Source organism: Oncorhynchus tshawytscha, linkage group LG31 (assembly GCF_018296145.1).
Source record: "Oncorhynchus tshawytscha isolate Ot180627B linkage group LG31, Otsh_v2.0, whole genome shotgun sequence".
NCBI lineage: Eukaryota > Metazoa > Chordata > Actinopteri > Salmoniformes > Salmonidae > Oncorhynchus > Oncorhynchus tshawytscha.
The window spans coordinates 35297287-35322286 of NC_056459.1; the positions used below are offsets into that span (position 1 = coordinate 35297287).

Here is a 25000-nt window from a genome sequence, read left to right on the forward strand (position 1 = left end):
TGACTCTGTACCGTAACACCCTGTATATAGCCTCCACATTGACTCTGTACCAGTACCCCTGTATATAGCCTCCACATTGACTCTGTACTGGTACCCCCTGTATATAGCCTCCACATTGACTCTGTACCGGTACCCCCTGTATATAGCCTCCACATTGACTCTGTACTGGTACCCCCTGTATATAGCCTCCACATTGACTATGTACCGGTACCCCCTGTATGGAGCCTCATTATTGTTATTCTTATTGTGTTACTTTTTATTATTACTTTTTATTTTAGTCTACTTGGTAAATATTTTCTCTTCTTGAAGTGCGCTGTTGGTTAAGGGCCTGTAAGTGAAGCATTTCACGCTAAAGTCTATACTTGTTTTATTCGGCACATGTGACAAATACATTTTGATTTGATGGTATCAATACTTCAACCAAAACCTACTATTAGATAAAGGGAACCTGTGTAAACAAATATCACAACAATTACTTATTTCATTCATTTCATAAACTAAGTTATACAACACCCAATTCCCCTGTGTTAAAAAGTAATTGCCCCCTTACACTCAATAAGTGATTGTGCCACCATTAGCTGCAATGACTCCAACTATCCACTTCCTGTAGTTGATCAGTCCACCTTTAGCTGCAATGACTCCAACCAACCACTTCCTGTAGTTGTTGATCGGTCCACCTTTAGCTGCAATGACTCCAACCAACCACTTCCTGTAGTTGATCAGTCCACCTTTAGCTGCAATGACTCCAACCAACCACTTCCTGTAGTTGATCAGTCCACCTTTAGCTGCAATGACTCCAACCAACCACTTCCTGTAGTTGTTGATCAGTCCACCTTTAGCTGCAATGACTCCAACCAACCACTTCCTGTAGTTGTTGATCAGTCCACCTTTAGCTGCAATGACTCCAACCAACCACTTCCTGTAGTTGTTGATAAGTCCACCTTTAGCTGCAATGACTCCAACCAACCACTTCCTGTAGTTGTTGATCAGTCCACCTTTAGCTGCAATGACTCCAACCAACCACTTCCTGTAGTTGTTGATCAGTCTACCTTTAGCTGCAATGACTCCAACCAAACACTTCCTGTAGTTGTTGATCAGTCTCTCACGTCACTGTGGAGGAATTCTGGCCCCCTCTTCCATGCAGAATTGCTGTAACTCAGTGACATTTGTGGGTTTTCAAGCATGAACTACTCATTTCAAGTCCTGCCACAGCATCTCAATTGGGATTAGGTCTGGACATTGACTAGGCCATTCCAAATGTCTTGCTTTTTAGCCATTTTAATTAATGTAGACTTGATTGTGTGTTTTGGATCATTGTCTTGCTGCATGACCCAGCTGTGCTTCAGCTCACAGACGGATGGCCTGACATCCTCCTGTAGAATTCTCTGATACAGAGCAGAATTCATGGTTCCTTCTATTAACGCAAGTTGTCCAGGTCCTGAGGCAGCAAAGCATCTCCAAACCATCACACTACCACCACCATGCTGGACCCCAAACCATCACACTACCACCACCACGCTGGACCCCAAACCATCACACTACCACCACCACGCTGACCCCAAACCATCACACTACCACCACCATGCTGGACCCCAAACCATCACACTACCACCACCACGCTGACCCCAAACCATCACACTACCACCACCACGCTGACCCCAAACCATCACACTACCACCACCACGCTTGACCCCAAACCATCACACTACCACCACCACGCTGACCCCAAACCATCACACTACCACCACCACGCTTGACCCCAAACCATCACACTACCACCACCACGCTGACCCCAAACCATCACACTACCACCACCACGCTGACCCCAAACCATCACACTACCACCACCACGCTGACCCCAAACCATCACACTACCACCACCACGCTGACCCCAAACCATCACACTACCACCACCACGCTGACCCCAAACCATCACACTACCACCACCACGCTTGACCCGTTGGTATGAGGTTCTTACTGTGCAATGTAGTGTTTTAGTTTTCATCAGACATGATGGGACACATCTCGTCCAAAAAGGTGACTAGTTTGCTAAAAAAAAGCACCTGGAAGCACTGGGAGGATCATCAAGAGTGTGTGTGTGTGTGTGTGTGTGTGTGTGTGTGTGTGTGTGTGTGTGTGTGTGTGTGTGTGTGTGTGTGTGTGTGTGTGTGTGTGTGTGTGTGTGTGTGTGTGTGTGTGTGTGTGTGTGTGTGTGTGTGTGTGTGTGTGTGTGTGTGTGTGTGTGTGTGTGTGTGTAGCCAACTGCATCGAGTACCATTGTGAAACTGTTGTGAAACTTAACTAAAACCATAATAAGCACATTTTCTCTCCCAAAATAAAATCCTTTTAGCCACAGCCAATGAACAAAGTCTCCATCGTAAACAAAGCTTCTCCTCTTTAATCAAATCTATTTAAACAACACAGTGTTAGACACAGGACAGGATGCCAGGACTCTAGGTCCATAAAGACACAGGACAGGATGTCAGCACTCTAGGTCCATAAAGTCACAGGACAGGATGTCAGCACTCTAGGTCCATAAAGACACAGGACAGGATGCCAGGACTCTAGGTCCATAAAGACACAGGACAGGATGTCAGCACTCTAGGTCCATAAAGTCACAGGACAGGATGTCAGCACTCTAGGTCCATAAAGACACAGGACAGGATGCTAGCACTCTAGGTCCATAAAGTCACAGGACAGGATGCCAGGACTCTAGGTCCATAAAGACACAGGACAGGATGTCAGCACTCTAGGTCCATAAAGTCACAGGACAGGATGTCAGCACTCTAGGTCCATAAAGACACAGGACAGGATGCTAGCACTCTAGGTCCATAAAGTCACAGGACAGGATGCCAGGACTCTAGGTCCATAAAGACACAGGACAGGATGTCAGCACTCTAGGTCCATAAAGTCACAGGACAGGATGTCAGCACTCTAGGTCCATAAAGACACAGGACAGGATGCTAGCACTCTAGGTCCATAAAGTCACAGGACAGGATGTCAGCACTCTAGGTCCATAAAGACACAGGACAGGATGTCAGCACTCTAGGTCCATAAAGTCACAGGACAGGATGTCAGCACTCTAGGTCCATAAAGACACAGGACAGGATGCCAGGACTCTAGGTCCATAAAGACACAGGACAGGATGTCAGCACTCTAGGTCCATAAAGTCACAGGACAGGATGTCAGCACTCTAGGTCCATAAAGACACAGGACAGGATGCTAGCACTCTAGGTCCATAAAGTCACAGGACAGGATGTCAGCACTCTAGGTCCATAAAGACACAGGACAGGATGTCAGCACTCTAGGTCCATAAAGTCACAGGACAGGATGTCAGCACTCTAGGTCCATAAAGACACAGGACAGGATGCCAGGACTCTAGGTCCATAAAGACACAGGACAGGATGTCAGCACTCTAGGTCCATAAAGTCACAGGACAGGATGTCAGGACTCTAGGTCCATAAAGACACAGGACAGGATGTCAGCACTCTAGGTCCATAAAGTCACAGGACAGGATGTCAGCACTCTAGGTCCATAAAGACACAGGACAGGATGCTAGCACTCTAGGTCCATAAAGACACAGGACAGGATGCCAGCACTCTAGGTCCATAAAGACAGAGGACAAGATGCCAGCACTCTAGGTCCATAAAGACACAGGACAGGATGCCAGGACTCTAGGTCCATAAAGACACAGGACAGGATGCCAGGACTCTAGGTCGATAAAGACACAGGACAGGACGTCAGGACTCCAGCCCCATAAAAACACAGGACTGTGGAAGAGGTAAGTAGAGGTAAGATACTCATAAGATAAGATACTCATAAGATAATATACTCATAAGATAAGATACTCATAGGATAATATACTCATAAGATACTCATAGGATAAGATACTCATAAGATACTTATAGGATAAGATACTCATAAGATACAAGATAAGATACTCATAAGATAATATACTCATAAGATAAGATACTCACAAGATAATATACTCATAAGATAAGGTACTCATAAGATAAGATACTCATAGGATAATATACTCATAAGATACTCATAAGATACAAGATATGATACTCACAAGATAAGATACTCATAAGATACAAGATAAGATACTCACAAGATAAGATGCTCATAAGATACAAGATAAGATACTCATAAGATAAGATACTCACAAGATAAGATGCTCATAAGATACAAGATAAGATACTCAGAAGATAAGATACTCATAGGATAAGGTACTCATCAACTGTGCTGACAGTACTCTAGATAGAAAATGGAAGAAATGTGGGATCACGATGTGTTGATTAAATGATCCAATGTACCATAATGGTGACACCTGGCTTAACTTTACAAGACTGTGTTGGCCTACAGGCAAGATGACATGAGTATTATGGGTAAACAGAGTAATATGTACAGTACCAGTCAATAGTTTGGACACAGCTACTCATTCAGGGGTTTTTCATTCTTTTATTTACTATTTTCTACATTGTAGAATAAAAGTGAAGACATCAAAACTATGAAATAACACATATGGAATCATGTAGTAACCAAAAAAAGGTGTTAAACAAATCAAACTATATTTTACATTTGAGATTCTTCAAAGTAGCCAACCTTTGCCTTTTGATGACAGCATTGCACACTCTTGGCTTTTGGAATGTCTTTCTTTCAATGCATTTGAGCTAATCGGTTGTGTTGTGACAAGGTAAGGGTGGTATACAGAAGATAGCCTTATATGGTTAAAAAAAAAGTTGATTTATTACCATGGAAACCATCAGCATCCTGGATCAACAGACAAGACATTCCATCAGAGGTTGAATATTGTAAGAACATTCCAGGAAAACATTGGGTCTTAAAATACATGGATTCATTCCACATGTAGAGAGACTCTCCTATATGCAGATGTAGGATCTTAATTTGAGCCAATTTGCTGCAGCTGGAAAATAGTCTTTGCAGCAGAAGGAAATGTGAATTATTACGTGAATTGTAAAATGAATGTATTTTTTTTGTAGGGGTCGATGCAGTTTTTGTTAAGGGAATTTGTTTTTTAAACTTTAGAAACTTTTTAAAACTTTGAATACACTACAAGCTTGAATTTAATTCTCAGCAACAAAATAGTGATCAAATTAAGTTCCCACATCTGTACATGTGTTCAGATAACAGAATCAGAACGGAAATGTTGTCTGGTTCAACGGAAAGGTTGTGAAAAGTGCAGTGTTGTGGAAGGTGAATGTACTTGGGGTTTAACTATAGGGAAAGAGTGTTCAGAGTGTTCACATTAAACTTATCAGCACAGGGCCATATTTCTGAATGAGAAAGAGCCCAGAGTTTTCCACATGTTAAACCACATAGACACACCTAGGCTATGTTAAACAGCCCAGAACAGTAAATCTGTCCATGTTAAACCCCACCACACACATCTGTCTGCACACACACACTCACATCTGTCTGAATGAGAAAGAGCCCACAGAACAGTCTGACACACACACACACTTACACACACCCTCACATGTGACATAAAGAACTAAAACACAGAGTGCATCTGTGAACAGTGAAGTCTCATGTTAAACAGCCCACCAGAACAGTGAAGTCTGCATGTTAAACAGCCCACCAGAACAGTCTGAAAACAGCCCACCAGAACAGTCCGAATCTGTCTGAATGTTAAACAGCCATCATCTGTCTGAATGTTAAACAGCCCACCAGAACAGTCCGATTCATCTGTCTGAATGAGAAACAGCCCACCAGAACAGTCCGATTCATCTGTCTGCATGAGAAACAGCCCACCAGAACAGTCCGATTCATCTGTCTGAATGTTAAACAGCCCACCAGAACAGTCATCTGTCTGCATGAGAAACAGCCCACCAGAACAGTCTGATTCATCTGTCTGCATGTTAAACAGCCCACCAGAACAGTCTGATTCATCTGTCTGCATGAGAAACAGCCCACCAGAACAGTCTGATTCATCTGTCTGAATGAGAAACAGCCCACCAGAACAGTCATCATCTGTCTGAATGAGAAACAGAACAGTCACATCAACAGTCAGTAATCTGTCTGCTGAGAAACCCCACATATTGTTCCAGCCCAGAACAGTCATTGTCTGCCCCCACCAGAACAGTCCATCTGTCTGCATGAGGTAACAGAACAGTGTTCATCTGTCTGAATGAGAAACACCACATCAACGTCAGTAACTTCTGCTACTACAACCAGAGATAATGACCATTTACACTTTGGAATACAGAACCATCTCCAGGAAGATCTAGAAGACAGATGACATCATGCTGCTGACATCACAGACTTCTGAAGTTCAATTCAATCCCCCAAAAACATTCCCATTGATCGTCCAGCTCTGATCCTACCTGTTTTGAGTTTATCCACCCGCCCAAAGTGCCAGAAGGATTTGGTATTCCCTGAGCGGGGGCTGGGGTCAGGGCCAAGTTTAGAGCCTGAGCGGGGGCTGGGGTTAGGGCCAAGTTTAGAGCCTGAGCGGGGGTCAGGGTTGAGGTGTGAAGAGGGTCCGTTGCGGGCTTCAGGGACCCTCTTCTTGTTCTTGTGGACGCTGTTCCCCATGGTGAAGGAATCCGGGGTAATCCTCACCCCCCCTACATGGGGTCTAGAGTCCAGGTGAAGGAGGTGTCCCAAAAGGCAACATCTGGATAGTCCCTCTTCAAAAGCTCACACCCCCCTGGTCCTGAAAGTCACACACCCCCTGGTCCTGAAACTCACACACAGTCACAAACAGTTTAGCATACACACACTACTGGAAAAACTCACTCATACACTCAATCTCATGCTCTGTCATGCCTTCCCTGTTTTCGCTAAATACACATTCGTGTTGCTCTAAATCTGGCTAGAGACTCACTCATACACTCACACTCCACGTCACCCTAGTAAACAAACACACATTCCCACAGCTCCAGCTACACACTGACACAGCTCCAGCTACACACTGACACAGCTCCAGCTACACACCAACACACTGACACAGCTCCAGCTACACACCAACACACTGACACAGCTCCAGCTACACAATAACACACTGACACAGCTCCAGCTACACACTGACACAGTTCCAGCTGCACACCAACACACTGACACAGCTCCAGCTACACACTGACACAGTTCCAGCTACACAATAACACACTGACACAGCTCCAGCTACACACCAACACACTGACACAGTTCCAGCTACACACCAACACACTGACACAGCTCCAGCTACACACTGACACAGATCCAGCTACACACTGACACAGATCCAGCTACACAATAACACACTGACACAGCTCCAGCTACACACTGACACAGTTCCAGCTGCACACCAACACACTGACACAGCTCCAGCTACTGACACAGCTCCAGCTACACACTGACACAGTTCCAGCTACACACTGACACAGTTCCAGCTACACAATAACACACTGACACAGTTCCAGCTACACACTGACACACTGACACAGTTCCAGCTACACAATAACACACTGACACAGTTCCAGCTACACACTGACACACTGACACAGTTCCAGCTACACACTGACACAGCTCCAGCTACACACTGACACAGTTCCAGCTACACAATAACACACTGACACAGTTCCAGCTACACACTGACACAGTTCCAGCTACACACCAACACACTGACACAGTTCCAGCTACACACCAACACACTGACACAGTTCCAGCTACACACTGACACAGTTCCAGCTACACACTGACACAGTTCCAGCTACACACTGACACAGCTCCAGCTACACAGCACACTGACACAGCTCCAGCTACACACCAACACACTGACATAGTTCCAGCTACACAATAACACACTGACACAGTTCCAGCTACACACTGACACAGCTCCAGCTACACACTGACACAGCTCCAGCTACACACTGACACACTGACACAGCTCCAGCTACACAATAACACACTGACACAGTTCCAGCTACACACTGACACACTGACACAGTTCCAGCTACACACTGACACAGCTCCAGCTACACACTGACACACTGACACAGTTCCAGCCTGAGAACCCCCACACACCTACCCTCACAACCTCATCGCTCCGGCCAGTACTACGCCTGTCACACAACTAAGCTGCTTACACGTTCTCTCAGTCCAATACAACCAGCGGCAGCAGCAGTGACCGTACAGTTCCACTCAGCAAGCCTGTCTGTGTGTGCCCCTCCCACTCTCTCTGTCTCTGCCCCTCCCACTCTCTCTGTCTCTGCCCCTCCCACTCTCTCTGTCTCTGCCCCTCCCACTCTCTCTGTCTCTCTCTCTCTCTTTCTCTATCTCTCTCTGTTGCTCTCTCAATCTCTCTCTGTTGCTCTCTCAATCTCTCTCTGTTGCTCTCTCTCTCTCTGTTGCTCTCTCAATCTCTCTCTGTTGCTCTCTCAATCTCTCTGTTGCTCTCTCTCTCTCTCTGCTCTCTCTCTCTCTGTCTGTCTGTCTGTCTGTCTGTCTCTCTGTCTGTCTGTCTGTCTGTCTGTCTGTCTGTCTGTCTGTCTGTCTGTCTGTCTGTCTGTCTGTCTGTCTGTCTGTCTGTCTGTCTGTCTGTCTGTCTGTCTGTCTGTCTGTCTGTCTGTCTGTCTGTCTGTCTGTCTGTCTGTCTGTCTCTCTCTCTCTCTCTCTCTCTCTCTCTCTCTCTCTCTCTCTCCCTCCCTCCCATCTCTTTGTTTATGTCTCTGACACAGTTTAGTCCTTTTCTCTCTGTGTGTGGACTCTCTCCACCTCTTCTGTCTGTTTTCTGGATGTTTTCATCTATCGTAATTATTTTATTTGCTCTCTATTCTCTGAAGAGAGGATCCAAAAACTACTCCAGTGTTTACTCTGACCAGAACATCTCATCTGTCTGTCAAGCTGTACACAACAACACCCAGAGCAGGTTGTGTGTCTGTCAAACTAGAATATACAACAAACATGACGAACATCTCCTGTCAACACAGACTCTGATAAAGGGAAGACACAAACACATGACCTTTTTACCCTATTCAACTGTTACCCTATTACATTATAAAACTATTAACCTATTAAACTATGAAACTAATACTCTATTAAACTAATACCATAAACTATTAAACTAATACTCTATTAAACTAATACCCTATTAAACTAATACTCTATTAAACTAATACTCTATTAAACTAATACTCTATTAAACTAATACTCTATTAAACTAATACTCTATTAAACTAATACTCTATTAAACTAATACTCTATTAAACTAATACTCTATTAAACTAATACTCTATTAAACTAATACTCTATTAAACTAATACTATTAAACTATTAAACTATTAAACTAATACTCTATTAAACTATTAAACTATTACCATATTAAAACTAATACTCTATTAAACTAATACCTATTAAACTATTAAACTATTAAACTATTACCATATTAAACTATTAAACTAATACTCTATTAAACTAATACTCTATTAAACTAATACTCTATTAAACTAATACTCTATTAAACTATTAAACTATTAAACTATTACCATATTAAACTATTAAACTAATACTCTATTAAACTAATACTCTATTAAACTAATACCCTATTAAACTAATAAACTATTAAACTAATAAACTATTAAACTAATACTCTATTAAACTAATACTCTATTAAACTAATACTCTATTAAACTAATACTCTATTAAACTATTAAACTAATACTCTATTAAACTAATACTATTACCCTATTAAACTAATAATCTATTAAACTAATACTATTTTAAACTATTAAACTAATACTCTATTAAACTAATACTCTATTAAACTAATACTCTATTAAACTAATACTCTATTAAACTAATACTCTATTAAACTAATACTCTATTAAACTATTACCCTATTAAACTAATACTCTATTAAACTAATACTCTATTAAACTAATACTCTATTAAACTAATACTCTATTAAACTAATACTCTATTAAACTAATACTCTATTAAACTAATACTCTATTAAACTAATACTCTATTAAACTAATACCCTATTAAACTAATACTATTAAACTAATACTATATTAAACTATTAAACTAATACTCTATTAAACTAATACTTAAACTATTAAACTAATACTCTATTAAACTAATACTATATTAAACTATTAAACTAATACTCTATTAAACTAATTAAACTATTAAACTATTATTAAACTAATACTCTATTAAACTAATACTCTATTAAACTAATACTCTATTAAACTAATACTCTATTAAACTAATACTCTATTAAACTAATACTCTATTAAACTAATACTCTATTAAACTAATACTCTATTAAACTATTAAACTAATACTATTAAACTAATACTCTATTAAACTAATACTCTATTAAACTATTAAACTAATACTCTATTAAACTAATACTCTATTAAACTAATACTCTATTAAACTAATACTCTATTAAACTATTAAACTAATACTCTATTAAACTAATACTCTATTAAACTAATACTCTATTAAACTAATACTCTATTAAACTAATACTCTATTAAACTAATACTCTATTAAACTAATACTCTATTAAACTAATACTCTATTAAACTAATACTCTATTAAACTAATACTCTATTAAACTAATACTCTATTAAACTAATACCTATTAAACTACTCTATTAAACTAATACTCTATTAAACTAATATATTATTAAACTAATACTCTATTCAAACTAATACTCTATTAAACTAATACTCTATTAAACTAATACTCTATTAAACTAAAACTAATACTCTATTAAACTAATACTCTAAACTTAAACTAATACTCTATTAAACTAATACTCTATTAAACTAATACTCTATTAAACTAATACTCTATTAAACTAATACACTAATATTAAACTAATACTCTATTAAACTAATTAAAACTAATACTCTATTAAACTAATATTAAACTAATACTATTAAACTATTAAACTAATACCCTATTAAACTATCTATTAAACTAATACTCTATTAAACTAATACTCTATTAAACTATAAAACTATTAAACTAATACTCTATTAAACTAATACTCTATTAAACTATGAAACTATTAAACTAATACTCTATTAAACTATGAAACTATTAAACTAATACTCTATTAAACTATGAAACTATTAAACTATTACCCTATTAAACTATGAAACTATTAAACTATTACCCTATTAAACTATTACCATATTAAACTATTAAACTAATAAACTCTTAAACTATTAAACTAATACTCTATTAAACTATTACTCTATTAAACTAATAAACTATTAAACTAATACCCTATTAAACTAATACTCTATTAAACTAATACTCTATTAAACTATTACCATATTAAACTATTACACTAATAAACTATTAAACTATTAAACTATTACCCTATTAAACTATTACCATATTAAACTATTAAACTATTAAACTATTACCATATTAAACTATTAAACTATTAAACTATTACCATATTAAACTATTAAACTATTAAACTAATACCATATTAAACTATTAAACTATTAAACTATTACCGCATTAAACTATTAAACTATTAAACTAATACCATATTAAACTATTAAACTATTAAACTATTACCATATTAAACTATTAAACTATTAAACTATTAAACTATTAAACTATTACCATATTAAACTATTAAACTATTAAACTATTAAACTAATACCATATTAAACTATTAAACTATTAAACTATTAAACTATTACCATATTAAACTAATAAACTATTAAACTATTACCGCATTAAACTATTAAACTATTAAACTATTACCATATTAAACTAATTCTCTATTTAACTATTACCATATTAAACTATTAAACTATTACCATATTAAACTATTAAACTATTACCCTATTAAACTATTAAACTATTACCCTATTAAACTATTACCATATTAAACTATTAAACTATTACCCTATTAAACTATTACCCTATTAAACTATTACCCTATTAAACTATTACCATATTAAACTATTAAACTATTAAACTATTACCATATTAAACTATTAAACTATTAAACTATTAAACTATTACCGCATTAAACTATTAAACTATTAAACTAATACCATATTAAACTATTAAACTATTAAACTATTACCGCATTAAACTATTAAACTATTAAACTAATACCATATTAAACTATTAAACTATTAAACTATTAAACTATTACCATATTAAACTATTAAACTATTAAACTATTAAACTATTACCATATTAAACTAATTCTCTATTTAACTATTACCATATTAAACTATTAAACTATTACCATATTAAACTATTAAACTATTACCATATTAAACTATTACCATATTAAACTATTAAACTATTAAACTATTAAACTAATAAACTATTAAACTATTACCATATTAAACTATTAAACTATTAAACTATTAAACTAATAAACTATTAAACTATTAAACTATTAAACTATTACCATATTAAACTATTAAACTATTACCATATTAAACTATTAAACTATTACCATATTAAACTATTAAACTATTACCATATTAAACTATTAAACTATTACCATATTAAACTATTAAACTATTACCATATTAAACTATTAAACTATTACCATAAACTATTAAACTATTAAACTATTAAACTATTACCCTATTAAACTATTAAACTATTAAACTATTAAACTATTACACTATTACCCTATTAAACTATTAAACTATTACCCTATTAAACTATTAAACTATTACCCTATTAAACTATTAAACTATTAAACTATTACCCTATTAAACTATTAAACTATTACCATATTAAACTATTAAACTATTAAACTATTAAACTAATTACCTATTAAACTATTAAACTAATACTCTATTAAACTAATACTCTATTAAACTAATACTCTATTAAACTAATACTCTATTAAACTAATACTCTATTAAACTAATACTCTATTAAACTAATACTCTATTAAACTAATACTCTATTAAACTAATACTCTATTAAACTAATACTCTATTAAACTAATACTCTATTAAACTATTAAACTATTAAACTAATACCCTATTAAGAGAAGAGTGAGAGGAGAGAAGAGAGAACGTCATCGAGAGAGAGGAGAGAAGAGTGAGAGGAGAGAAGAGAGAAGAGAGAGAGGAGAGAAGAGTGAGAGGAGAGAAGAGAGAAGAGAGAGAGGAGAGAAGAGTGAGAGGAGAGAAGAGAAAGAGAGAGAGGAGAGAAGAGTGAGAGGAGAGAAGAGAGAAGAGAGAGGAGAGAAGAGTGAGAGGAGAGAGAAGAGAGAAGAGAGAGAGGAGAGAAGAGTGAGAGGAGAGAAGAGAGAAGAGAGAGAGGAGAGAAGAGTGAGAGGAGAGAAGAGAGAAGAGAGAGAGGAGAGAAGAGTGAGAGGAGAGAAGAAGAAGAGAGAGAGAGAGAGAAGAGAGAGAGGAGAGAAGAGTGAGAGGAGAGAAGAGAGAGGATTAGAAGAGAGAGAGGAGAGAAAAGAGAGGGAGAGAAGAGTGAGAGGAGAGAAGAGAGAAGAGAGAGAGGAGAGAACAGTTTTTTGAGAGGAGAGAAGAGAGAAGAGAGAGAGGAGAGAAGAGGAGAGGAGAGAAGAGAGAAGAGAGAGAGGAGAGAAGAGTGAGAGGAGAGAAGAGAGAAAACGAGAGGGAGAGAAGAGTGAGAGGAGAGAAGAGAGAACGTCATCGAGAGAGAGGAGAGAAGAGTGAGAGGAGAGAACATCATCGAGAGAGAGGAGAGAAGAGTGAGAGGAGAGAAGAGAGAACATCATCGAGAGAGAGGAGAGAGAGAAGACAGAAGGGAGAAGAGAGAAGAGAGCAAGGAGAAGAGGGAGATAGAGATGAAGAGAGAGAGAAGAGAGAGAAGAGAGAGAAGAGTGAGAGGAGAGAAGAGAGAACATCATCGAGAGAGAGGAGAGTCCTGTACACTACTGTTAATGGTAATGGATCCTGTATAAACGGATCCCACAGAGTGAGGCTGTCCATTAGGATGCTAACATAACAACCACTCCCGTTACACTGACTGTTAGATGGAGCACAATTAGAGCCAGGAGGTTTTCCTGATCAAGTAACTGATCTGGCAAGCAACGTGACGGGAGAGAAAGAGAGAGAAAGAGAGAGAAAGAGAGAGAAAGAGAGAAAGAGAGAGAAAGAGTTAGAAAGAGAGAATAGGAGAGAGAAAGAGAGAGAGAGAGAATAGGAGAGAGAAAGAGAGCCGAAAGCTAGAGAAAGAGAGAGAAAGAGAGAGGAGAGAGAAAGAGTTAGAAAGCTAGAGAAAGAGAGAATATGAGAGAGAAAGAGAGCCGAAAGCTAGAGAAAGAGAGAGAAAGAGTTAGAAAGAGAGAGAAAGAGAATAGGAGAGAGAAAGAGAGAGAAAGAGAGAGTGACAGTGGTATTCTAACAGTCTGGTTTATGGCTCCATACGTCAGCAAAACAACATGTCAGACATGCCCCAGATACTCCCATAAAATAGATTGTGTGTGTGTGTGTGTGTGTGTGTGTGTGTGTGTGTGTGTGTGTGTGTGTGTGTGTGTGTGTGTGTGTGTGTGTGTGTGTGTGTGTGTGTGTGTGTGTGAATGTGGCATTATGGCATCATGTTTATGTGCGTGAGAGTGTGTGTAGAATGTAGACTAGTCGTCAAGGTATGCAGCAGTCACCAGGGAAAGGTGTTGTCAGGGTAACCATCAGTGGGGCATTGCCTCAGGACAGGATTAGGAAGTATACCTCTCCTTCTGTGTGTGTGGGTGTGGCTCTTGTCTAGGCCTGAGATAACCTACCCAACACTCCCACCTAGTGGTTAACTGAGGTCACAAGCAGAACTGATTGTTTCAGCCAGGAACACTGACCTTTACAGTGTTCTGAGGACATATCTGTAAGACAATTTCTGAGTTATGCAGTCTTGCCATCACACACACACACACACACACACACACACACACACACACACACACACACACACACACACACACACACATTCCATCTCCCTGGCCCCTAGATTAGTTGTGTGTGTGTGTGTGTGTGTGTTTCATAGACATTAAAACCAGTAGATGGTGATGACATCATCCACATCTTCCTTATAGAAAACTCGCGATAGCGCATGAAGCCAGATGTATTTGAATCGAGCCAAATTGCTCAATGGGGCTGAATGTAACCACAAAATAGCTAAGGATCATGGTGAATGTGTCAGTAGCTTGCAAAGGATCATGGTCTATGTAGTTTTCATCCAGCCTGGTTGCAATACATCTTCTTAGGGCTAAGCCCCTTTCTTCTCCACTTCCTGTCTGAATGACGTGCCCAAAGTAAACTGCCTGTTGCTCAGGCCCTGAAGCCAGGATATGCATATAAGTGGTACCATTGGAAAGACAACACTTTGAAGTTTGTAGAATGTTAAAATAATGTAGGAGACAATAACACAATAGATATGGTAGGGGAAAATCCAAAGAAAAACTAACCAGAATTTTTTTTTGAGAGAGAGACCATCCTCTTAGAAAGGCAAGAGAAAGGTCATATTGAAAATTAGCTCCCTGGATGCAATTCCTATGGCTTCCACAGGGTGACAGCAGTCTATGTTCAAGGTTTCAGGCTTGTAACTTCAAAAACAAATAGGAAATATCAGTTTTAGCAGAAGGACACAGTCTTGGAAATTATACACCTGCTAAAATAGGTTTCCTATTGAACATACTTCTTTCCGTAAGAAATGTTATAGTTTGATTACATTTTAGGGTATCTGAGGAGTAAAGAGAAATACATTTTGACTTGTTGAAACAAAAGCTTATGGGTGGATTTTCAAATTCCTTTCATTGCATGTTAAACAAGTGGATTACTCAAATCAACGGAGCTAACAAAACTGACTTTTTGGGATATAAAGAAGGATTTTATCTAACAAAACAACACTACATGTTGTAGCTGGGACCCTTTGGATGACAAATCAGAGGAAGATTTGCAAAAACTAAGTGAATATTTAATCGTTATTTGTCAATGTTTGAAACCTGTGCCGGTGGAAAAATATTTTGTTATTGACCAAATACTTATTTTCCACCATAATTTGCAAATAAATTCATTAAAAATCCTACAATGTGATTTTCTGGATTTTTTTTCTCATTTTGTCTGTCATAGTTGAAGTGTACCTATGATGAAAATTACAGGCCTCTCTTATCTTTTTAAGTGGGGGAACTTGCACAATTGGTGGCTGACTAAATACCTTTTTGCCCCACAGTATATATGGTTTCCACAGGAGGTTGTGTGTGTGTTTAGATGTGTGTCAAGAGAGTTAAACCTTAGAATTGATGACAAGCTTGTTTGAGAAAAACTGAATTCAGACCAACTGAAATAAGACCAACTGAAATCAGACCAACTGAAATAAGACCAACTGAAATCAGACTAAGTGAAAGCCAAAGTGTGACACATCAACCACTAGACTATTGGCAACATACTGTATTCTGTGTTAGTAAGGTTTGGGACAACATACTGTATTCAGCATCAATAAGGTTGGGGACAACATACTGTATTCTGTGTTAGTAAGGTTTGGGGACAACATACTGTATTCTGTGTTAATAAGGTTGGGGACAACATACTGTATTCTGTGTTAATAAGGTTTGGGACAACATACTGTATTCAGCATCAATAAGGTTGGGGACAACATACTGTATTCTGTGTTAGTAAGGTTGGGGACAACATACTGTATTCTGTGTTAATAAGGTTGGGGACAACATACTGTATTCAATGTCAATATGGTTGGGGACAACATACTGTATTCCTTGTCAATAAGGTTGGGGACAACATACTGTATTCTGTGTTAATAAGGTTGGGGACAACATACTGTATTCTGTGTTAGTAAGGTTGGGGACAACATACTGTATTCAATGTCAATAAGGTTGGGACAACATACTGTATTCTGTGTTAATAAGGTTGGGGACAACATACTGTATTCTGTGTTAATAAGGTTGGGGACAACATACTGTATTCTGTGTTAATAAGGTTTGGGACAGCATACTGTATTCTGTGTTAATAAGGTTTGGGACAACATACTGTATTCTGTGTTAATAAGGTTGGGGACAACATACTGTATTCTGTGTTAATAAGGTTGGGGACAACATACTGTATTCTGTGTCAATAAGGTTGGGGACAACATACTGTATTCTGTGTTAGTGAGGTTTGGGACAACATACTGTATTCAATGTCAATAAGGTTGGGGACAACATACTGTATTCTGTGTTAGTAAGGTTTGGGACAACATACTGTATTCAATGTCAATAAGGTTGGGGACAACATACTGTATTCTGTGTTAATAAGGTTTGGGACAACATACTGTATTCAGCGTCAATAAGGTTTGGGACAACATACTGTATTCTGTGTTAGTAAGGTTTGGGACAACATACTGTATTCTGTGTTAGTAAGGTTGGGGACAACATACTGTATTCAATGTCAATAAGGTTGGGGACAACATACTGTATTCTGTGTTAATAAGGTTGGGGACAACATACTGTATTCTGTGTTAATAAGGTTGGGGACAACATACTGTATTCTGTGTTAGTAAGGTTTGGGACAACATACTGTATTCTGTGTTAGTAATGGTTTGGGACAACATACTGTATTCAATGTCAATAAGGTTTGGGACAACATACTGTATTCTGTGTTAATAAGGTTGGGGACAACATACTGTATTCTGTGTTAATAAGGTTGGGGACAACATACTGTATTCTGTGTTAATAAGGTTGGGGACAACATACTGTATTCTGTGTTAATAAGGTTGGGGACAACATACTGTATTCTGTGTTAGTAAGGTTTGGGACAACATACTGTATTCAATGTCAATAAGGTTGGGGACAACATACTGTATTCTGTGTTAGTAAAGTTTGGGACAACATACTGTATTCAATGTCAATAAGGTTTGGGACAACATACTGTATTCAATGTCAATAAGGTTTGGGACATAATACTGTATTCTGTGTTAGTAAGGTTTGGGACAACATACTGTATTCTGTGTTAGTAAGGTTGGGGACAACATACTGTATTCAGCATTAATAAGGTTGAGGACAACATACTGTATTCTGTGTTAATAAGGTTGGGGACAACATACTGTATTCAATGTCAATAAGGTTTGGGACAACATCACTTTCTCTATAGCAAGTGTCTGCATGTCTTGTAGCTGAACGAAACGTGACCTGTCTGAAGCAGCATTCCGTGTCACCGGTGCCCTTTGTGACATCACACCCTGCTTCTTTATTACCTGGTGTGTGTGTGTGTGTGTGTGTGTGTGTTCGTCTGCACGTGTGTTAGAGTGATTGAATGGTATGGGTATACTGTGCAGTGAGAGCATTTGAACCTTTCACTTCATTAAACATTCAAACTCTTCTCTTTCCACTGTGACGTTTTATCTTTCCATTGTGGCCCCTTCTCTTTCCACGGTGACCTCTTCTCTCTCTACGGTGACCTGTTCTCTTTCCACGGTGACCTCTTCTCTCTCCACGGTGACCTCTTCTCTCTCCACGGTGACCTCTTCTCTTTCCATGGTGACCTCTTCTCTTTCCACGGTGACCTCTTCTCTTTCCACGGTGACCTCTTCTCTTTCCACAGTGACCTCTTCTCTCTCCACGGTGACCTGTTCTCTTTCCACGGTGACCTCTTCTCTTCCACGGTGACCTCTTCTCTTCCACGGTGACCTCTTCTCTTTCCATGGTGACCTCTTCTCTTTCCACGGTGACCTGTTCTCTTTCCACGGTGACCTCTTCTCTCTCCACGGTGAACTGTTCTCTTTCCACGGTGACCTCTTCTCTCTCCACGGTGACCTCTTCTTTCTCAATGGTGATCTCTTTCCACGGTGACCTCTTCTCTTTCCACGGTGACCTCTTCTCTCTCTACGGTGACCTGTTCTCTTTACATTGTGGCCCCTTCTCTTTCCACAGTGACCTCTTCTCAGTCCACTGTGACCTCTTCTCTCTCCACGGTGACCTCTTCTCTCTCCACGGTGACCTCTTCTCCGTCCAAGGTGACCTCTTCTCTCTCCACGGTGATCTCTTCTCTTTCCACTGTGACGTTTTATCTTTCCATTGTGGCCCTTCTTTCTCTGGTGATTCACGGTGACCTCTTCTCCATCCACGGTGACCTCTTTTACTCTTTCCACGGTGACCTCTTCTCTTTCCACGGTGACCTCTTCTCTTTCCACGGTGACCTCTTCTCTTTCCACGGTGACCTCTTCTCTTTCCACTGTGACGTTTTATCTTTCCATTGTGGCCCCTTCTCTTTCCACGGTGACCTCTTCTCCATCCACGGTGACCTCTTCTCTTTCCACGGTGACCCCTTCTCTTTCCACGGTGACCTCTTCTCTTTCCACGGTGACCTCTTCTCTTTCCCATCCACGGTGACCTCTTCTCTCTCCACGGTGACCTCTTCTCTTTCCCACGGTGACCTCTTCTCTTTCCACGGTGACCTCTTCTCTTTCCACGGTGACCTCTTCTCTCTCTACGGTGACCTGTTCTCTTTACATTGTGGCCCCTTCTCTTTCCACAGTGACCTCTTCTCAGTCCACTGTGACCTCTTCTCTCTCCACGGTGACCTCTTCTCTCTCCACGGTGACCTCTTCTCCGTCCACGGTGACCTCTTCTCCGTCCAAGGTGACCTCTTCTCTCTCCACGGTGACCTCTTCTCTTTCCACTGTGACGTTTTATCTTTCCATTGTGGCCCCTTCTCTATCCACGGTGACCTCTTCTCCATCCACGGTGACCTCTTCTCTTTCCACGGTGACCTCTTCTCTTTCCACGGTGACCTCTTCTCTTTCCACGGTGACCTCTTCTCTTTCCACGGTGACCTCTTCTCTTTCCACGGTGACGTTTTATCTTTCCATTGTGGCCCCTTCTCTTTCCACGGTGACCTCTTCTCCATCCACGGTGACCTCTTCTCTTTCCACAGTGACCCCTTCTCTTTCCACGGTGACCTCTTCTCTTTCCACGGTGACCTCTTCTCTTTCCACGGTGACCTCTTCTCTCTCCACGGTGACCTCTTCTCTTTCCCCGGTGACCTCTTCTCTTTCCACGGTGACCTCTTCTCTTTCCATGGTGACCTCTTCTCTTTCCACGGTGACCCCTTCTCTTTCCACGGTGACCTCTTCTCTTTCCACGGTGACCTCTTCTCTTTCCACGGTGACCTCTTCTCTCTCCACGGTGTCCTCTTCTCTTTCCACGGTGACCTCTTCTCTTTCCACGGTGACCTCTTCTCTTTCCACGGTGACCTCTTTTCTCTCCACGGTGACCTCTTCTCTCTCCACGGTGACCTCTTCTCTCTCCACGGTGACCTCTTCTCTCTCCACGGTGACCTCTTCTCTCTCCACGGTGACCTCTTCTGTCTCCACGGTGACCTCTTCTCTCTCCACGGTGTTCTCTCACGGTGACCTCCATACGTTTATTTTTCTTTCCTGTTCCCTCTATCTCTCTTGCTCATCCACCTACTCTTTATAGTACCTAGTCTAGGAAAGGTCTATTCCCATACACACTCATTATTCAACACAGAGTGTCCCTTGACCCCAAGATATCATAAACACACAGACGCACACGTGCAGACACAAAAATAGAGTTGCATTTACAAGCGTGCACACACGTGCACACACACACCAGGCCACACAGATGTGCCTGACAGCAGCTGAGAGAGAGCTGAGGTTGAACAACTAAAAACCTGCTCTATCCAGAAACAGTGAATACCAGGGATTGAGAAAAAAAATGATCTCACCACAAAGTCACCCTGCCAGTGGGCCAGTAGGTGGGGGCTACATTGGTCAGACAGTAGGTGGTTTAGAGGGGGCTACATTGAAAAAATAAAATTAAAATAACCCCCATTTATATATATATAAAAGTAAATACCACAAAACAAATGCACGCACATTGTTATAAAGAAAGGCTCTCCCAAACTATGGGTGAGTTAGTCACTATGGTGGAGTTAGTCACTATGGAGGAGTTAGTCACTGTGGTGGAGTTAGTCACTATGGAGGAGTTAGTCACTATGGTGGAGTTGGTCACTGTGGAGGAGTTAGTCACTATGGAGGAGTTAGTCCGTATGGAGGAGCAAGTCACTATGTAGGAGTTAGTCAATGTTTAGTTATAATTATTTGGGAGTGATAACTATTTGGCTCTGAGTGAAAGAGAGAGAGGGGGGCAGTGATAACTATCTCTGAATGAAAAAGAGAGAGATGGGACAGTGATAACTATCTCTGAATGAAAGAGAGAGAGATGGGACAGTGATAACTATCTCTGAATGAAAGAGAGAGAGAGATGGGACAGTGATAACTATCTCTGAATGAAGTCCACTGTCTCCTCTATATCTCTCTATCTCTCGGATAACTAGTGATAAACTATCTCTGAATGAAAGAGAGAGAGAGATGGGACAGTGATAACTATCTCTGAATGAAGTCCACTGTCTCCTCTATATCTCTCTATCTCTCGGATAACTAGAGAGATGGGACAGTGAAATAACTATCTCTGAATGAAAAAGAGAGAGATGGGACAGTGATAACTATCTCTGAATGAAAGAGAGAGAGGGGGACAGTGATAACTATCTCTGAATGAAAGAGAGAGAGGGAGACAGTGATAACTATCTCTGAATGAAAGAGAGAGATGGGACAGTGATAACTATCTCTGAATGAAAGAGAGAGAGATGGGACAGTGATAACTATCTCTGAATGAAAGAGAGAGAGATGGGACAGTGATAACTATCTCTGAATGAAAGAGAGAGGGGGGACAGTGATAACTATCTCTGAATGAAAGAGAGAGAGATGGGACAGTGATAACTATCTCCGAATGAAAGAGAGAGAGGGGGACAGTGATAACTATCTCTGAATGAAAGAGAGAGAGATGGGACAGTGATAACTATCTCTGAATGAAAGAGAGAGAGGGGGTGTTAAAAAATCAAAAGGGAGAGTGTCTTTGCTATTCAGGGATGTGTGTGTGTGTGTGTGTGTGTGTGTGTGTGTGTGTGTGTGTGTGTGTGTGTGTGTGTGTGTGTGTGTGTGTGTGTGTGTGTTGTGTGTGTGTGTGTGTGTGTGTGTGTGTGTGTGTGTGTTTGTGTGTGTGTGCACGTCCACGCATGAATGTGTGTGGGTAGTGATCTAATTAAAAATGTATTTGAAGATCATTCCCTCTCTGAGTCTCTCCCTTCTGAATAAAGCTTTGTGTTTCTATGTAATCTCTCCTCTCTGAATAAGGCTTCGTGTTCCTAGGTATTCTCTCCTCTCTAAACGACACAACAGTGGAAGGCCTGATCACCGACAACGATGAGATGGCCTGTAAGGGAGTAGGACAGAGAACTGGCAGTGTGGTGCCAGGACAACAATCTCTCCATCAATGTGAGCAAGACAAAGGAGCTGATCGTGGCCTACTGGAAAAGGCAGGCCGAACAGGCCCACATTAACATCGATGGGGCTGTAGTGAAGCGGGTCCAGAGATTCAAGTTCCTTGGTGTCCAAGGCACCAACGATCTATCATGGTCCAAACATACCAAGAAAGTCATGAAGCCTTGCTGTCTCTGCCTGGCCGGTTCCCCTCTTTCCACTGGGATTCTTTGCCTCTAACCCTATTACAGGGGCTGGGTCACTGGCTTACTGGGGCTCTCTCATGCCGTCCCTGGAGGGGGTGCGTCACCTGAGTGGGTTGATTCACTGTTGTGGTCATCCTGTCTGGGTTGGCGCCCCCCCCTTGGGTTGTGCCGTGGCGGAGATCTTTGTGGGCTATACTCAGCCTTGTCTCAGGATGGTAAGTTGGTGGTTGAAGATATCCCTCTAGTGGTGTGGGGGCTGTGCTTTGGCAAAGTGGGTGGGGTTATATCCTTCCTGTTTGGCCCTGTCTGGGGGTGACCTCGGATGGGGCCACAGTGTCTTCTGACCCCTCCTGTCTCAGCCTCCAGTATTTATGCTGCAGTAGTTTATGTGTCAGGGGGCTGGGGTCAGTTTGTTATATCTGGAGTACTTCTCCTGTCCTATTCGGTGTCCTGTGTGAATCTGAGTGTGCGTTCTCTAATTCTCTCCTTCTCTCTTTCTTTCTCTCTCTCGGAGGACCTGAGCCCTAGGACCTGAGCTCCAGGACTACCTGACATGATGACTCCTTGCTGTCCCCAGTCCACCTGGCCATGCTGCTGTTCCAGTTTCAACTGACCTGAGCCCTAGGACCATGCCCCAGGACTACCTGACATGATGACTCCTTGCTGTCCCCAGTCCACCTGGCCATGCTGCTGCTCCAGTTTCAACTTCCACCTGACTGTGCTGCTGCTCCAGTTTCAACTGTTCTGCCTTATTATTATTCGACCATGCTGGTCATTTATGAACATTTGAACATCTTGGCCATGTTCTGTTATAATCTCCACCCGGCACAGCCAGAAGAGGACTGGCCACCCCACATAGCCTGGTTCCTCTCTAGGTTTCTTCCTAGGTTCTGGCCTTTCTAGGGAGTTTTTCCTAGCCACCGTGCTTCTACACCTGCATTGCTTGCTGTTTGGGATTTTAGGCTGGGTTTCTGTACAGCACCTTGAGATATCAGCTGATGTACGAAGGGCTATATAAATAAATTTGATTTGATTTGATTTGAAGAGGGCACGACAAAACCTTGTCCCCCTCAGGAGACGGAAAAGATTTGGCATGGGTCCCCAGATCCTCAAAAGGTTCTACAGCTGCACCATCGAGAGCATCACCACCTGGTATGACAACTGCTCTGACCGTAAGGCGCTACAGAGAGTATTGCGTAGGGAACTGCACATCACTGGGTCCAAGCTTCCTGCCATTCAAGAGCTATATAACAGGCGGTGTCAGAGGAAAGCCTAAAGATTTGTCAGAGACTCCAGTCACCCAGGTTGTAGACTGTTCTCTCTGCTACCGCACGGCAAGTGGTACCGGAGCGCCAAAGCTAGGACCAAAAGGCTCCTCTACAGCTTCTACCCCCGAGCCATAAGACTGCCGAACCATTAATAAAATCACCATCGGACCATTTACATTGACCCCCCCTCCCTTTAGTACACTGCTGCTACTCACTGTTTATTATCTATGCATAGTCAATTCACCCCCACCTCAACTAACCTGTACCCCCTCACAAAGACTCGGTACCAGTGCCCCCTGTATATAGCCTCCACATTGAGTCTGTACCCCTGTATAACACCCTCTGTATATAGCCTCCACATTGAGTCTGTACCGTAATACCCTGTATATAGCCTCCACCTTGACTCTGTACCATAACACCCTGTACATAGCCTCCACATTGACTCTGTACCGTGCCCCCTGTAATACCCTGACTCTGTACCGGTATATAGCCTCCACATTGACTCTGTACCCCCCTGTAATACCCCACATTGACTCTGTACCGGTACCCCCTGTATATAGCCTCCACATTGACTCTGTACTGGTACCCCCTGTATATAGCCTCCACATTGACTCTGTACACACCCCCTGTATATAGCCTCCACATTGACTCTGTACCGGTACCCCTGTATATAGCCTCCACATTGACTCTGTACCGGTGCCCCCTGTATATAGCCTCTGTACCGGTACCCCCTGTATATAGCCTCCACATTGACTCTGTACCGGTACCCCCTGTATATGGCCTCCATATTGACTCGTTACCCCCTGTATATAGCCTCATTATTTTTATTCTTATTGTGTATCTTTTTATTATTACTTTTTATTTTACTTGGACTCTCTTCTTGAACTGCGCTGTTGGATAAGGGCCTGTAAGTGAAGCATTTCACGGCAAAGGCTATTTATTATTGTACCTTTATTTAACAAGGCAAGTTAAGAACAAATTCTTATCTTCAATGACAGTCTAGGAACAGTGGGTTAACTGCCTGTTCAGGGGCAGAACGACAGATTTGTACCTTGTCAGCTCGGGGGTTTGAACTTGCAACCTTCCGGTTACTAGTCCAATGCTCTAACCACTAGGCTACCCTGCCACCCCACATGATCATCACTATGTTACAGGAACACAACTCTAGAAGACAAGACAAAGGGGGAGGAGTTTATTTATCTGTAGCAGAGATGTACTGTGTGTTCTCCAGACCAGCTGGGCACTGAGAACACTAACTT

The 25000-nt window shown here is 40.8% G+C and overlaps 1 protein-coding gene across 2 annotated transcripts in view; it reads right to left on the reverse strand.

Moving 5' to 3' along the window:
- Positions 1-25000, reverse strand: part of LOC112267218 (uncharacterized protein KIAA1522 homolog) — an 89247-nt gene that overhangs the window by 56357 nt on the left and 7890 nt on the right. Inside the window, exon 1 of one of the 2 annotated variants that reach the window (XM_042310162.1) lies at positions 6351-6928. The exons of the other annotated variant lie outside the window; for it this stretch is intronic. Coding sequence (XP_042166096.1) covers positions 6351-6561 — 211 coding nt within the window. The 5' untranslated portion in view covers positions 6562-6928. Of the gene's footprint in view, positions 1-6350; positions 6929-25000 lie in introns of those variants that run through there. 2 annotated transcript variants of the gene reach the window in all.